Below are 16,140 nucleotides of genomic sequence, written 5' to 3'. Positions count from 1 at the left end.
AAAAAAAAATAAAAAAAACAAAAAAAACCAAAAAAAACCCAAAAAAAAAACCAAATAAAATTGTGTAAGTTCACTAAATCATAATGATTGCAACTGGTAGTATTATATAATTTTCTTTTGCCTTGAGTGGGGTGGACTTTAATCCAGATGCTTTGGAAAGATTTCAAGATCTTGAGATCTGATGCTAACAGTAACAACCTAAACCTTGATAATTCTAAGTGTTATCATATTTTGACTTTTATGAACAATGACTTACTTCTATCCACAACATAAAATATAAATAAGTCTTCTGTTCAGGTAATTCTGCCTAGTTGTGTAATGCTTTGAACAAATGACAACTTCTCTATGCCTCAATTTGCTTATCTAGTACCTACATCATAGTGTATTTTGAGGATTAAATACACATAAAGCATTTAGAATGGTAGTTGACACATAGCAAGCATTCAATTAAATATTAGCAGTGATAATCTTTACTTAAGGAAACCTATTATGAAATTAGGATAGTATTTATATCATAAAAATTCTTTAAAAAGGACTATAGATTTTACCTATAAAACGAGCTACTCTTCGGTTCATTTTAAATTGCTAGAATTACAAAAATTATACATTTTTAGGAACCTTACAAATGCATAAGATAAGTGTGACAAAGGCAACACTATGTGTTCTCCACTCCATTTCCTCTCTTTGGTCATAGGAAAAAACAAAGTGTCCTGGCTTCCCTTGTAGCTAGGCTGGGATCATGTAACTTAGTTCCTGCAGATGAGAATGCAAGTAGAAGTAATGTGTCAATTCTGGTCCAGTGTAATTAAAAGCCAGCATCTCCTTCATCTTTTTCTTCCTCTGCCTTGACAATGCTAGAAGCCATTTTTTCCTGCTTGGGCAGCAACAAGATGGAAGCAGACTGGATTCGTGAATTGCTGCTGGCAAGAGAACTGATGACTGATTGCATCAGACTTGAGCAAGAAATAAACTTCTTGAGTTAAAGTCCCTGTGACTTTAGAGTTGCTCTGTAATTGAGCATAGTCCAGTAGATATTGTAATACAGTGCGGTATTCCTGTCTCTGAAACTAATAAGGGAAACCTTGATTACCTAGAGAATAATAAAATTGTTTTCTTAGATGTGTTAAAACATTTCCATATTATGCTGTACTTCCAAAATGATATCCTTGGACTTCAAAATTAAAGATGACACCAAGTAGGATATCATATCAGTAATCAGTATTCAATAAATGACTTGGGATAAATGGCTATTTGGAAAAAAATATGAAGCTGGATCCCTATCTCACTCTTTTTTTTTTTTTTTTTTTGAGATGGAGTCTCGCTCTGTTGCCAGGCTAGAGTGCAGTGGTGAGATCTCGGCTCACTGCAACATCCACCTCCTGGGTTCAAGCGATTCTCCTGTCTCAGCCTCCTGAGTAGCTGGGACTACTGGTGTGCACCACCACGCCTGGCTAATTTTTGTATTTTTAGTAGAGATGGGGTTTCACCATGTTGGCCAGGATGGTCTCGATCTCTTGACCTTGTGATCCACCCACCTCAGCCTCCCAAAGTGCTGGGACTACAGGCGTGAGCCACCATGCCTGGCCAAGGATCCCTATCTCATTCTTTACACAAAAATAAATTCTAAATGGATTAAAATTTTAAGTTGTAAAGATGAAGCCATATCAACACCCCCAAAATCAAATTCAGAAATGGGCAAAGCATTTGAGTAGATATTTCTCCAAAGAAGACATACGAATGGACAGCAAGCACATGGAAAGATGCTTAACACATCATTAGTAATTAGGGAAAAACAAATCAAAACCACAATGAGATACCACTTCACATCCATTAGGATCACTGTTGTCAAAACAACAACAACAAAACAAAGCAGAAAACAAGTGCTGGTGAAGATGTGGAGAAATTGGAATCCTCATGAATTGCTGGTGGGAATGTAAAATAGTGCAGCTGCTATGGGAAAGCTTGGCAGTTCCTCAAAAAGTGAAACATAGAATAACCATTTAATCCAGCCATTCCACTACTGGGTATGTATCCAAAGGAAATGAAATCAAGTTGAGGGATCGGAGGCAGAGCAGGAGGGCAGAATAGAAGGCTTCACCAATTGTCTCCCATCCGTCCCCTGACAAGGACATTAATTTAACAACTATCTACACACAAAAAAAGCACCTTCATGTGAATCAAAAGTCGGGTGAGCACTCACAGTACCTGGTTTTAACTTCATATCACTGAAAGAGGCACTGAAGAGGTAGAAAAAACACTCCTGATTCACCAATACCACCCCCCACCCCCCTGCAGCCATGGCAGGGTACAGAGAGCATTTCTGTGCCCTGGGGAGAGGGAGATCCAGCAATTGTGAGGCATTGAACTCAGTGCTGCCCTTGTTACAGCAGAAAGCAAAAGTGGACCAAATTCAGCTGATGCTTGCTCATGGATGGAGCACTGAAACCAGCACTAGCTAGAAAGGAATTACTAATTCTAGCAGTCCACAAGCCTCACCACCACAGGCTAAAGTGCTCTGAGGTCCTAAATAAACTGGAAAGGCAGTCTAGGCTACAAGGACTGCAGCTCCTAGGAGAGTCCTAGTGCTGAACTGGACTCAGAGACAGTGTACCAGGGGCGGTGTGTGTGTGTGTGTGTGTGTGTGCGGGGAGTGGGGGGGAGACACAACCTACTGAGACATCAGCCAGGGTGTCTAAGGAAGTGCTGGCATCACCCCTTCCTTAACCCCAGGCTGCACAGCTCATGGCTCCCAAAGAGGCCCCTTCCTTCTGCTTGAGGAGAGGAGAGGGTAGAAATGGGCAAAGCATTTGAATAGATATTTCTCCAAAGAAGACACAGCAAGATAGGGCATAGCAGGATAGGGCACCAGTCAGAGTCGTGAAGACCTCGTTTCGGGCCTTAGCTCCCAGATGTTATTTCTAGACACACTCTAGGCCAGGAGGGAACCCAGTGCCTTGAAGGAAAGGATGCAATCCTGGCAGTATTCATCACCTGCTAACTGAAGAGCCCTTGGGCCCTGAATAACCCACAGTGATACCTCAGGTACTATGTCAAGGATCTTGGGTGAGACTCTGAGACTGGCTGGCTTCAGGTGAGACTCAGCACATTCTCAGCTGTGGTGGCTTTGGGGTGAGACTCCATTTACTTGCGAAAAGCAGAGGGAAAAGTAAAGGGGACTTTGTCTTGCATGTTAGATACCAGTGCAGCCACAGGGAGGTAGAGCAACAAGTGGGCACTTGGGGTTCCCGATTCCAGGACTTGGCTCTTAGATGGTATTTCTGGACCTGCCCTGGGCCAGAGGGGAGCCCACTGCCCTGAAGGGTGAGTGTCAGGCCAGGCAGCATTCACCGCAAGCTGACTGAAGAGCCCATAGGTCTTAAACAAACATTGGTAGAGGTCTGGCAGTGCTCCCCATAGGCCTGTGGTGCTGATAGCCATGGATGAGGTCCCTCCTGCCTTTGGAAAGGGAAGCAAAGACGGGGAAGGACTGTGTCTTGTTTGAAAGCCAGCTCACCTACAGTACAATACAATACCAGCTAGACGTCTAAGATTTTTGACTCTAGTCACTGGCTCCTGGATAGCACGTCTGGACCTGCTTGTGGACTGGAGGAACTAGCTGCACTGAAGGGTAGGTCACAGGCCTGTCTGGCTTTGCCACTGCCTGACTATAGAGCCCTAGGGCATAAGGCGAACATAGGTGGTAGCCAGGGAGTGGTTACAGCAGGCCTTGGGCCAGACTCAGAGTGGTGCTGGCTTCAGGTCACAGTGGTGGCTACAGGGCAGCTTGTGTCACTCCAGCCTCAGCTTCAAGTGGCTCAGAATAGAGAGAGAGAGAGAGAATCTTTGGGAGAAAGCAAGGGAAGAAAACAAGAGTTTCTGCCTGGTAGTTCAGAGGATTCTCCTGGATCTTGTCCAAGACCATCACTCAGCCATAGCCACAAAAAGGAATGAAAAACAGGCAAATTTCTAGAGACGGAAAGTGGAATAGCTGTTACTCAGGGATCGGGAGAGGGGAGAATGGGGAGTTACTGTTCAATGGGTGCAGAGTTTCTGTTTGGGATGATGAAAACGTTTTGGAAATGAATAGTGGTGATGGTTGCACAGCATTGTAAATGTACTTAGTGTCATTGAATAGTACATATAAAATAGTTAAAATAGTAAATTTTGATCTGTATGTTTTATCCCATTACTGGGTATATACCCAAAGGAGTATAAATCATGCTGCTATAAAGACACATGCACACGTATGTTTATTGCGGCACTATTCACAATAGCAAAGACTTGGAACCAACCCAAATGTCCAACAACAATAGACTGGATTAAGAAAATGTGGCACATATACACCATGGAATACTATGCAGCCATAAAAAATGATGAGTTCGTGTCCTTTGTAGGGACATGGATGAAACTGGAAAACATCATTCTCAGTAAACTATCGCAAGGACAAAAAACCAAACACCGCATGTTCTCACTCATAGGTGGGAATTGAACAATGAGAACTCATGGACACAGGAAGGGGAACATCACATTCCGGGTACTGTTGCAGCATTAGGAGATATACCTAATGCTAAATGACGAGCTAATGGGTGCAGGAAATCAACATGGCACATGATACATATGTAACAAACCTGCACATTGTGCACATGTACCCTAAAACCTAAAGTATAATAAAAAAAAAAAAAAGAAAGAAGGAAAAACCATGTGAGATTGTTCACATAGGAAAAGGATGATACAATGAAATGAAAGAAAGAATAAATTTTGTAAATCTCAAAAAAAAAAAAATCAGTATATATGGGTGAAGCTTTAAAAGTGCTGGAAAAAGACAGTGAATTTAAAAAATGTAGTCTTGACCTGAGTGATGCCTGAGTATGACATAAAACCAGCAGCTACAAGATAAAAAGTGTAGTGTATTTGAGTACATATGAGTAAAATTACTTAAACAACCAAAACAAACATCCCATTGAAACAATGTCAAACTGGGTAAAAGTCTTTGTAACACATGATAAAAGGTTAATTTCTTTAATATGCAAAAAGAACTTACAAATTATTAAGAAAAAATAGAGACAAATGAAAGGTAAAACTAGCATAGAAAGTATATAGAAAGAAAAAAACATATAAATGGCCAAGAAACGTATTAAGATTTTAAAGCTCAGAAATAATTGATAAATGCAAATCAAAATAATAATATATATTTTTGCTTATCTATCCACTATAGATTAGTAAGACCAATAATATCTAGTTTTTACAAGGGCATGAGTAAAGTGGCACTCTTGCTTTTGGTTCTAGTGTAAATTAGTATAACCATTTTAGAGAACCATTTGACGTATCTACCAAAGTTACATATCTCTTGTATAAGTATGCCCTGTGGAATACTATTTAGCCATAAAAAGAATGAAATTATGTCTTTTCCAGGAACATGGGTGGAACTGGAGGTCATTATCTTAAGTGAAACAAGTGTAAAGATTTTATTGACACACACACACATAATGGATATTCATGCAGTACTGTTTGTTAATAGCAAAAACATTTGGAAACAATCTAAATGTCTACCAGTAGGAGACTGGTCAAATAAATTTTGGCACATCCACACAGTGAAATACCTTGTAGTTATTAAAAAGAACGAGGTAGCTTTCTATATACTAATATGAAATATGTCAAAGACATACTGTCAAAGGGAAAAAGCTGGATATAGAACCATATGTTTACTGATTCCATTTTTGTGTATTTATTCGAGAAAGAGAGAGAGCAATAGAATACATACTTTCATATGCAAAAATCATTTCTTAAAGAGTTCAAATAATACTGGTTATCTCCTGAGAATAGGTGAGTGAGTTGGTGGAAAGGGCTGGACCTGGGAAGGCAAGGAGGGGAGCTTTCATTTTTACCTGGTACCTTTGTGTACTATTTGAATTTTAAAATTATTAATGTATATAGCTTTTATAATAAAAAGAAACTACTTTATAAAGAATGTTTGAAAGATGACACTAGTATTATACCATGAGACACTGCATTACATCATTTTGTAACTATTTTTATCTTTCAGTTGAGAATCATGAAAGGAAATAAAGTTTGGAATCGGATGAGGTTTCAAAATCTAGCTTACTCATGCTAGTGAATCTCTCTGATTTTCAGTCTAGTTATCTATAAATAGGGGATAATAAGGTTCACCTTGTGATATTCTTATTAGGATTAGTTGTACCATATAAAATGCCCAATCACAGTGCTTGGTACAGAGTTAAATGGACATTATTATTATATTATACATATTATTATTAATGCTATGTCATGAAAAACACGGTATTCCTCTCAAAATGAACCGCTTTGTTTGTGATTACCAATTAATTTTTCTTCCCTAGTGATTCTTGTCCTTCACATCTCAAATATTACCTGCGTTGTCAGAAGGGTACCAGGTATATTTCATATGACCATGTTAGTGACTACTGGAAGAATACTGGCACTAGCACCAAGCAGTTAGCTGAGAACACTGAACTGGTATTTTATATCAATAATAGTGTAGACATACAGCAGAAGACATGTAGCATAAGTGGATATTATATGAAACATGAGCATACATGAGTGCACAAATATTTAAGCTGCATATTAGGGCACTAATTAAGAAATGTGAAATAACTGAAAATCTAAGGAGCTCCAATGTAGAAAGTAATACTGCAAGTGTACATCATCTCTAAAATGGACTGTGGGAAAAAAAAAATCTCTTGTAAAATTAGGTACCCAAGTTCAATTTGCAGCAACTGTTACTGCCCCAAATAACTTTGTCATCAGGCACAGCTCATAAGACTTGTTCAAAAACAACATACACTCAAGAGTTTCATCACCTTAGAAAGACCCACCATAAAATCCCAAGATAATAAGGCCTTTCTTAAAAGCCATTTTAAATGTAATATCCCAATAAGCTCAATGAAAACCGCTAGAAACTTTACCACATGATTAGGAATTAGAAATAACAGAAAAACGTGAATGGGGTAATTACAATTGGACAGATAATTTTACAGGTACATAGAAACAATTTAGAGTTCAGTATATCATGCAGCAACCTAAACAATTAGCTTGTTGAAGAGTTTCACTATTGGGAATACATATGCTTCTAGCAGTTCTCAAGAAATTTATTGCATAGCACTGGAATAACTAAACATTTATAAGAGAGAACAATTTTACTGTATTATACTATAGAGGTATTGTAATTTCAGGCAATTACAAGAAAGGACAAATTGTGTCGCCTGAGAAAAAGGAAGAAAAGAGTAGAATTTGTACTATTCCATGTGCATACCACTTATGTCTGATGAAATAATTATACTTGGAATTGCATTATAAGATAATATTCTTAATGCTTGTCTAGAGTAGAAACAGCTATTCAATTTATTTAAAAGACATATTCTCATGTATAAGTCTTGGGGAACATTTACCAAATAACCCTTTAATTAAAACTACATTAAATTTTAAGGCTAAAACTGTTTACATAATAAAATCTTAAGGTTAGGGCTGTTTATAATCATTTTTTTTCTGAGTGAAAAGAACACTGAGATTGTTTTACCTGCAACCGCTCTTGGACCTGGCAATCGGTCATTTCCAGTTGTGTCCTGTGGATATGCACAGCTGTAATTCATGGAGGTCAACAGTGTGTCTATTTGAGATGTTCGAATATCTTCTGGACAATACATGGGTAGGAATGCAACATCGATTGCTATCTCATGGTTCAGACCTGTTAAAGAAAATTCATACATTATTAAAAGTTCAGTGGGTTAGCATGTGGTGCTGGTGCCGAGTTTGCTGGTTTTTGATCCCAACATCTTCCAGATAGCTTTAGATCTAAAAAAACCTGTGTTTGAAAACTGGAGACTAAACTCCTAGTATTGCAATTTATGAATACATGGTATTTGTTGAAAGAGTAGACACTCCAGTGCAACCTTTCACCACTGCTGGAAATAACAGTTCAAAAGGTTTCCCCTACTGATGGAAGATTGGAATCTTACTATCCAAAGGACAGCATGGTCACATAAATGACATGTAGAGTGTTTCCTTGGTCATTTAGGACAGGTGCTATTCCGGGGCAGGGGAGTTTGGAGATGACTATTGGTTCCCTTATTGCCATTTGGACTCAAGGATATCTGACTAATGCAAGGTCAGGGATGACATAGTAGCTAGATCTCATCTGTCCTCAAATATACAAGACAAGGTTCACACACTCACCATTAGGGCCATAAAAGGTTGTGCTAGAAAAAGGGCTAAGGGGGAAGAACTAAACTGAATCCTGACCTTTGGCTGTCATCTTTTTATGTGGGTCAATGTCAGTTGGGGTAGATAAAAAAGACTTCCTAGAGGAAGAAAAGAATTCTAGCTATGTACTAAAGGATGAATAGCATTTAAATAAACAGAGAAGAGGGCATTTTAGGCATGGCAGGGAATAGCACAAGCCAAAGGTGTAGGCCAGAGTAAAAGACCATCTTGGCTAGAGTAAGGGTAAACAAACACACAAGCACAGCTTCAAAACTATGAATTCCATTTAGTGACCCAAATCAGAAACCTGAGAGTTATCCTTAACTCCTCCTTTTCGGTCTTTCCCAGATATTTAGTCAGCTACATTCTATGACCTTAATATTTCTCTGATTCATCCGTTATAGTGATTCATAAGTACTGAGTACGGGCCAATGATGGATAACCAATCCTTCTCGTTAAGCTGCAAATCAATCCAGAAATGCAAGTTCTTTGCTTTTTATGGGGAAATGACATTAAATCTCATATATTTAACTTAACATATAGCTAAAGGCCACTTAGCGCTTTCTAAGGATTACTAAAATTTGGTAGCCATAAATTGAAATAATCATGTTATCTAGAATTTTCCAAGAATTCTAATTCAGTATTATAAGAAGCATAGCCACGTCACAACTCCCAGCAATGCTGCAAGACTCATATGAATGTGCACATGCTGGTATCTTATATCCTTGATTCTAAGACTAAATTTAACTTAGATATATATCATTAATTTTATTTTTTAATAAAAAGAAAACACTGCATTGTTTACCAGTGACCATTCCAACTTGCAAACAAAAAAGGAAGGACGCCTTAAAACTGAGAAACTATCAGAATTTGGAAATCCTGATATTTTCAAGAAAGTAGACATATTAGTGTGCTATTGAAATTATTTTGAGTTGCTTTCTACATTATAAAATATTGGGAGTAGAGCTTCAGCATTATCAGTGAATTTTTTACTGAGCTGTTTGATTAAAACTAGAGTTCTGGTCGGGCGTGGTGGCTCATGCCTGTAATTCCAGCACTTTGGGAGGCCGAGGTGGGTGGATTGCTTGAGTCCGGGAGTTTGAGACCAGCCTGGGCAACATGGTGAAACCCCGTCTCTACCAAAAATACAATAATAAAAATAATAACTGGGTGTGGTGGTGTGTGCCTGTGGTCCCAGCTACTTGGGAGGCAGAGGTGGGTGGATTGCTTGAGCCTGGGAGGTGGAGGTTGCAGTGAGCCAAGATTGTACCACTGTACTCCAGCCTGGGCAACAGAATGATAACCTGTCTCAAAAACAAAAGAACAAACAAACAAACCACTAGAGTTCAAAGTACAAATGTTTAAGTCAATAGGCCTCAGGGCTTTTGTGCTTGCTGCCTCTATGCCTAGAATGGTTTTTCCCCAGGTAACTACATCTCCACCAGGTTTCTGAAATGTTCCTTTCTCCAGGAGACCTCTGCTATTTAAAATGTAACCGTTTTCTACTACAACACTCTCCAGCACCTGTTTTTCTTAGCATTTATCACCAACTCACTCTACTACAAGCTCTCATAGGGCAGGGTTTTTATCTGTTGTGTTCACTAATGTGACTTTAGCACTTAGAAAAGTGCTAGGCACACAGTAGCTGCCCAGTAAATATTTCTTAAATTGAGTAAATAAATATACATGTGTGCATTTTACCTATAATTTTTCAATAATGGAATTTAAGACATTTGTGCAAGAGCATTCAAATATAAATTCATCCATATTCCCATTACCAAGAAATGAACACAAATATCCTGTACAAACCCCAAGAAAAATGGCTATGATGTAAGGAGAGCTGTTAAAATAATCTTTTCTAGATTTTTTTGTCAAAGTATTTTTTGGAAAAATTTGTCATATGGTGTGTTCTTTTCTTTCACTGTAAAATGCATCTAAAAGATAATTTCAAATTTTAATAACATTAATTGTGACATCAAGGTAATTTAATATACTATAGATACACTGAAATAATAAGGCTTTACTCATCTTTATATTTTCTTTTATGAAAGCAGCCAAGTAGACCAATATAATTCTTTCCCTCCTTGGTATTAGCCTGTGGGCTCAAGATCAATTATTTCTACCTCTGGGGTATGCCATCTTCCTTGCTGAAAGCCTATTTGAAAGATTAGCTGAGTAGCACTGGGTTCCCTCAATGTTGATTCCCTTACCAATTAATGCTGTTATTGGGGTTTATATCTTTTGACTTTTAAAAGACAAATAGGCAGCCTTCAGAGACTTGGAAAGGCTGGCTGGATTATGTTCCTAATTATCTAAGTCAAATGAAAATTGAGGAGATGACTTTTAAACTTTGACTCATCAGATTTCATGGGTAACCAAATTAGTGTTAGTAGAGCCAATGATGCACTATAACCTCTGTAAGTTCAATTAAAACTTTTGAAAGGTGTGTTCTTATATTTAAGGTGAGAAATAATTCTTAAAATTGGGAAAGACTGACCAACAGATTTTACATTTTGTACTTGGGCTAAGGGCACTGAAAATCTAGTTCGTTACTTCATCTCAATATATTCTATTTAAAGTGCATAATCTTACATGGTAGGCAATGGGCTGAGGTTTTAATGGTTATAATCTATTGATTTGAGGCAAGTGAGATGGCCCAGCAAGAATTTAAAGACAAGAACCAGTGCTTCTAGGATAGGTTTCTGACATTGCCATGGTACCAAACTGGTGGTTGCTGAGAGCCATTAGAACTGTGGGAAAGAAGGAAGACTAATAATTCTATTCAATGTTTTCAATAACAATTCACCCTTCCAGTCAGAGGTAATGACCAAGTAACAGGATTGTGGTCCAAACAACATTTTTGGCTCCAAGAATAAGGCACTTCAAAATTAAGAGGTCTTCTAGAGACTTGCAATATATTGCAGAGGTATAATAAAGCACTAGAAGATAGTATCACTAAATTGGACAATCTTTGTGCTTGGAGAACCTTAAACATCATACAGATTTATCTGCCTGGATTGGCTTAGGCAGTCTTAACTAAGAACAGGGGTCTAGAACAGGGTAAACTATGACTGGGGGGTTGGCGGGGGGCGGGGGGGGCGGAAATTCAGCCTGCCCCTGGTTTTGTACATTCCATGAGCTAAGAATAGCTTTCACATTTTTAAATAGTTAAAAAAATCAAAATAACAATACTTCATGATACATGAAAATATGAGATTCAAATTTTAGTGTACATAAAGTTTTTTTCAAACAGCTATGTGCATTCATTTACATATTGTCAATGGTTGCTTTCACATTAACACAGCAGAGCTGAGTAGTTGCAAAAGAAATTGTATGGCCTGTAAAACCTCAAACATTTACTACTTGGCCCTTTACTGACCAAGTGTGCTACCTTGTATAAGATACACTTAAAGTCATCTTTCAGTTTTAGGATTCTATCTTTTAACAAATAGCACAGTAATAAGAGATTTATTCCTCTCTTCTGAGTTTATTGCTCATGTCCATGCTTAAAATATATACAAACCATTTGTGTGGTCTTATAATACAACTTGGGTTCATACTTTTCTAAAAGATATGACAAATTCAGCACTTTCACATCCGATATTCAGCTCTCATTCTAAGTAGTACTTGAAATATAGATGTAGATAGTACTTGAATGAATGAAGATATGAATATAGATAGTACTTGAAGTATAGACAATGTATACTTCAAGAACTACTTAAAGCACAGTAGTTTTCAACCTTTAATCTATTAGTTTATACCTGATGGACAGGATGTGTGCTTGGCAGTGGCATTCTCTCTGTGGCAATAAGTCTCTCTTATGAATGGAGTAGACTGAATGGGCTGCTTCTCTAGTGTGTATCTGAATTCTAAGAAGTATGAGTAGGCCTCTTGTAGATGACTTTGATAAGCTACCCCTTCCCACCAAGACTGTATGAGAATCACTGGATCCAGTACCATTTATCCCAGCCCTCTAGGTTTTATCCCTCCATTAAGTTAAACTATTAGAGCGTGAAGTAATTGGATTATATAATAATAAAGTGAAAATATATTCCTTTATAGAAATGCTTTATTAAGGTATGACTAATGATTATACTGATTAGGTATATTAAAATGTTGATCCACGAAGCAACTATCTGAAGATCATTTACATAACTTTTTAAAAAAACTACAGTTGAAGTTTCATACAATTAATTCAGACTTGAATTTTGTTTGAGAGAAAAAATAGCAGGGTTCCTATATATAATTGTTTTCTCTGCAACAGATGATACGTTTAGAGAATCAGGAGATCTGCTTTCTAATCATGGCCTGGCTTTTACCTAGCCAAGGGTAAGACTAGAAGATATCCAAGGTTGGCTGGGCGCAGTGGCTCATGCCTGTAATCCCAGCACTTTGGGAGGCCGAGGCATGCGGATCACGAGGTCAGGAGATCGAGACCATCCTGGCTAACACAGTGAAACCCCATCTCTACTAAAAATACAAAAAATTAGCAGGGTGAGGTGGCGGGCGCCTGTAGTCCCAGTTACTTGGGAGGCGGAGGCAGGAGAATGGCGTGAACCCCAGGGGGCGGAGCCTGCAGTGAGCCGAGATCGCGCCACTGCACTCCAGCCTGGGCAACAGTGACCAAGGTTTTATTTGGCTTTAAAATTAAATAACTCATCAGAAAAAAAAAACAATTAACAACTAAAAAAAGAACCCCTTCTCCCTTCCTGCCAGAAAGCACAGAAAATTATTGCCAGTGGTAGAAATTTGGTTATTTGCAAGTACCTAGTAATACCTACTTTTGTGCTTCCTTTAAAATGTTCTGTTTTGTTTCATTCATAAATGGCTTATTTTCCACTGTCTTTTAACTATGTAAACCATCCTTGGAAAAATGTAGGATATAAAATTTATATAGAAATAGCATACTTCTAACATGGATTAAAGCTAGTGGGAAGAATGATGAAATTTCCTTCTTCACATTTGATTCCTGCTTTTAGCTGACTCATAGCCAAAGCTACACAAGTTTATAATTACATGTAATACAGCTGAGAAGTCTTAGTCAAGCTGTTTTAACAGAGCACTAACACGTTAAAAGTAAGAAAAAAATTCAAGTTCTATGTTTCTAGATGAACTCATCATTTCCATGGTTACCTTTTTAATTTTTAATTTTGTGGGTATATAAGTGTATATATTTATGGGGTACATGAGATATTTTGATGTAGGCATGCAATATGTAAAAATCACATCAGGGTAAATGGGGTATCCATCTCTTCACGCATTTATCCTTTGAGTTACAAATGATGCAATTATACTCTTTTAGTTATTTTAAAATGTACCATCAAATTATTATTGACCATAGTCACCGTATTGTGCTATAAAATTGTAGGTCTTATGCATTATTTCTAAATTTTTGTATCCATTAACCATGATTATTATTTTTTTGATGGATGGGAAATTTTGCTATAATTTTTGTTTCCTAGATACAAAACTAAAGTTGATGAACTACTTGAAGAGACCAAGTAATACATTCTAGTGAAAAAGCATTTGAAACTTAGGTCTGTGATTATCTAATGGAGTCAGTGAGAATTCAGACTTTTCACAGATTACATACATACTCACATGTCTGTACATATTTATATGTGAGGAGGTAGGGAAGAGGGATTGGGAGAGAATAAAAGGGAAAAGGGAATCTTGATAAATGTCAAGGCAATTCATCCAAGGACTGCAAATGTTAGCACCACGCTCTCACCAACTGAGCTAACCGGCCAAGATGTCCAGTACTACAAATGTAAAAATCCATGAACTACATTATTTGGTCATTAAGTTAATTTGCTAATAATTTTTTCCTCATTCCTTCATTTTAAGGTAATAAGACCTGGTACTAAGATCTTCCTGTGAAACACAAATGCATTGTTTTGCTTGACTCTGAGAGTCATTTTAACTAAGATTTTGTTTTAGAATTTTTTTGTGTGTAAATTTTTCATCTTTCTGAAACAAAAAAAATCTAAGTTTTAAAATGTTTTGACTTCTTTAAATTTCTGTAAGTTCCATAGCTACCTCTCAATTTTGAAAAACCCAGGTAAATCAGCTTATTTTCTCTTATCAGACAAAGGAAGTTTTTTCAATAACTTATTTCTAGTCAACCTCAGTTACTTGATTATTTTATTATCTTGAGGGTCTAAACAGAACTTTTTTTTTTTTTTGTAGGGGCTTCTTTTGATTAGTATTCTTTCTTCTCTTTAACTTACACTTTACCATACAGTGGTTCCGATGAATGAAGAAGCAGAGAATATAGGCAAGAAAGTGGTGGCTAAGGGAGAACAGAAGCTGCCTTAGAAGTAGTCAGATAGTCATGAATGAGGAAAATTCCCTTAGTTCTTCCATTCTTCTCTCCCCAGATACTTTCCAAGGACTTGCCAATGTTTAGAAGCACACAATTAGAGCTTCATTTATTCCATAATTTGTTAGGTAACATGGGGTACCTTAAAATGGCGCCATACCTTAAGATGGGGCCGGTTCCGGGTTCTTCTCTCCTCCTTGACCGGGCACTGTCTGAACCCGCCAAAGGAGGGCCAATCAGAAAGAAGCATCTCCCACTTTCCCTTGGGCCCGCCCCTAGCCCAATCCACGTGGGCCCAAGGGATATAAAACCCAGCACACCAGCAGCCCTCTCTCTCTTCTCTTCCTTCTCCTTGCGTGGTGCCGCTTGATACCTCCAATAAAGATCTCTTGACCGTGACCTGTGTAGTTTGGTCTCTGCCCGGCCCCTTTCATAATTAGTGCTCCATTCCTTTTGTTGGAGCCAAACAAGAACTTCCCTTGGGCTTAATGTTTTTGTGGGAAGGGCTTAAATTTTTAAAGCGAAATAGTAGGTATATTTAAAATATGTTAAATTAATGATATTCAAAAAGAACAGTGAACTTACCTAGTATGGTTACTTCAAAATGTCCAAGGCTTCGGGCGCTCTTAAAATCATCAAGTTTTGGGGGCCTTCCTTCTGGTGGTACATATTTCGCAGGCTGAGAATTATACTGCTCACTAAGAAACTTCCTGTGTTCAAACATAAATTTCCGTGGAATACTTTCAGGATAAACACGGCTGTAGTGTAGGTGATCTATTAAGCCAAACTTTTTCTCTCTCCACAGCTGACTCTCCCATCTATCACTTATAGTTTTTCTGGCTTTCCCTTGCAGACTAGCACTTATATTTGCTCGACCTGTTAAAGACACAAGGAGATAGACACAATTGATCTATAAACTAATCAAATCAAGTCATTCACTGCAAAAAAAAAAAACACAGATTAATGAGGAAGAGTTTAAGTAACATTAAAAACCAAACCACCACCTACAAAATATAAAATGAATACACAAAAGAAAATTCTTGTTAAAGTGAGGAACTAAATTCACTTTCAAAATAAACTTTTACTGTAAAATACTAAAGTGACATTGTTTTCTCTGTTGTTGGAATTATGTAGATTTGTAATTACCTTCTTTCCACTTTTTCTAAATGTTCTAAATGCTCTTAAACGTATGTTCTTTTTATATTCAGTGACAAATTCAAATTAAATCAACTTCGTGATTAGAGATCACTCACTCTTGGTGGAAATTTGAGCCTAAAATAAAATTTTATTAATCTCTGCTAAAAGTAAACTGAACAAATACAGTCTCCTTCTTCAATACTTCTCCCCTTCAGAGGGGCCATTTAGGGGTTGGGCATGGTGGCTCATGCCTGTAATCTCAGCATTTTTGGAGGCTGAGGCAGGAGGATCACTTGAAGCCAGGAGTTCAAGACCAGCCTAGTTAACATAGAGAGACCTGTCACTAATAAAAAAAAATTAAAACAAAACAAAACCAAAAAACAAAGGGGGGGCCATTTATTTATTACATATGACACTCCTTTATGGAAAACAAAAAGGGAATGAAA

The 16,140-nt window shown here is 37.6% G+C and overlaps 1 protein-coding gene across 1 annotated transcript in view; it reads right to left on the bottom strand.

The window, feature by feature from the left end:
• The window catches only part of RADX (RPA1 related single stranded DNA binding protein, X-linked), a 73,356-nt gene that overhangs the window by 3,633 nt on the left and 53,583 nt on the right, over window positions 1-16,140 (bottom strand). The window contains exons 12-13 of the mRNA XM_032757412.2: window positions 15,143-15,433; window positions 7,553-7,720 (exon numbers count right to left, since the gene is read on the bottom strand). Coding sequence (XP_032613303.1) covers window positions 7,553-7,720; window positions 15,143-15,433 — 459 coding nt within the window. The remainder of the gene's footprint in view (window positions 1-7,552; window positions 7,721-15,142; window positions 15,434-16,140) is intronic.

Source organism: Hylobates moloch, unplaced genomic scaffold (genome assembly GCF_009828535.3).
Source record: "Hylobates moloch isolate HMO894 unplaced genomic scaffold, HMol_V3 SCAFFOLD_7, whole genome shotgun sequence".
Lineage (NCBI taxonomy): Eukaryota > Metazoa > Chordata > Mammalia > Primates > Hylobatidae > Hylobates > Hylobates moloch.
Note: the sequence above shows the minus strand (reverse complement) of the source record. Positions and strands in the feature narration are given on the sequence as shown.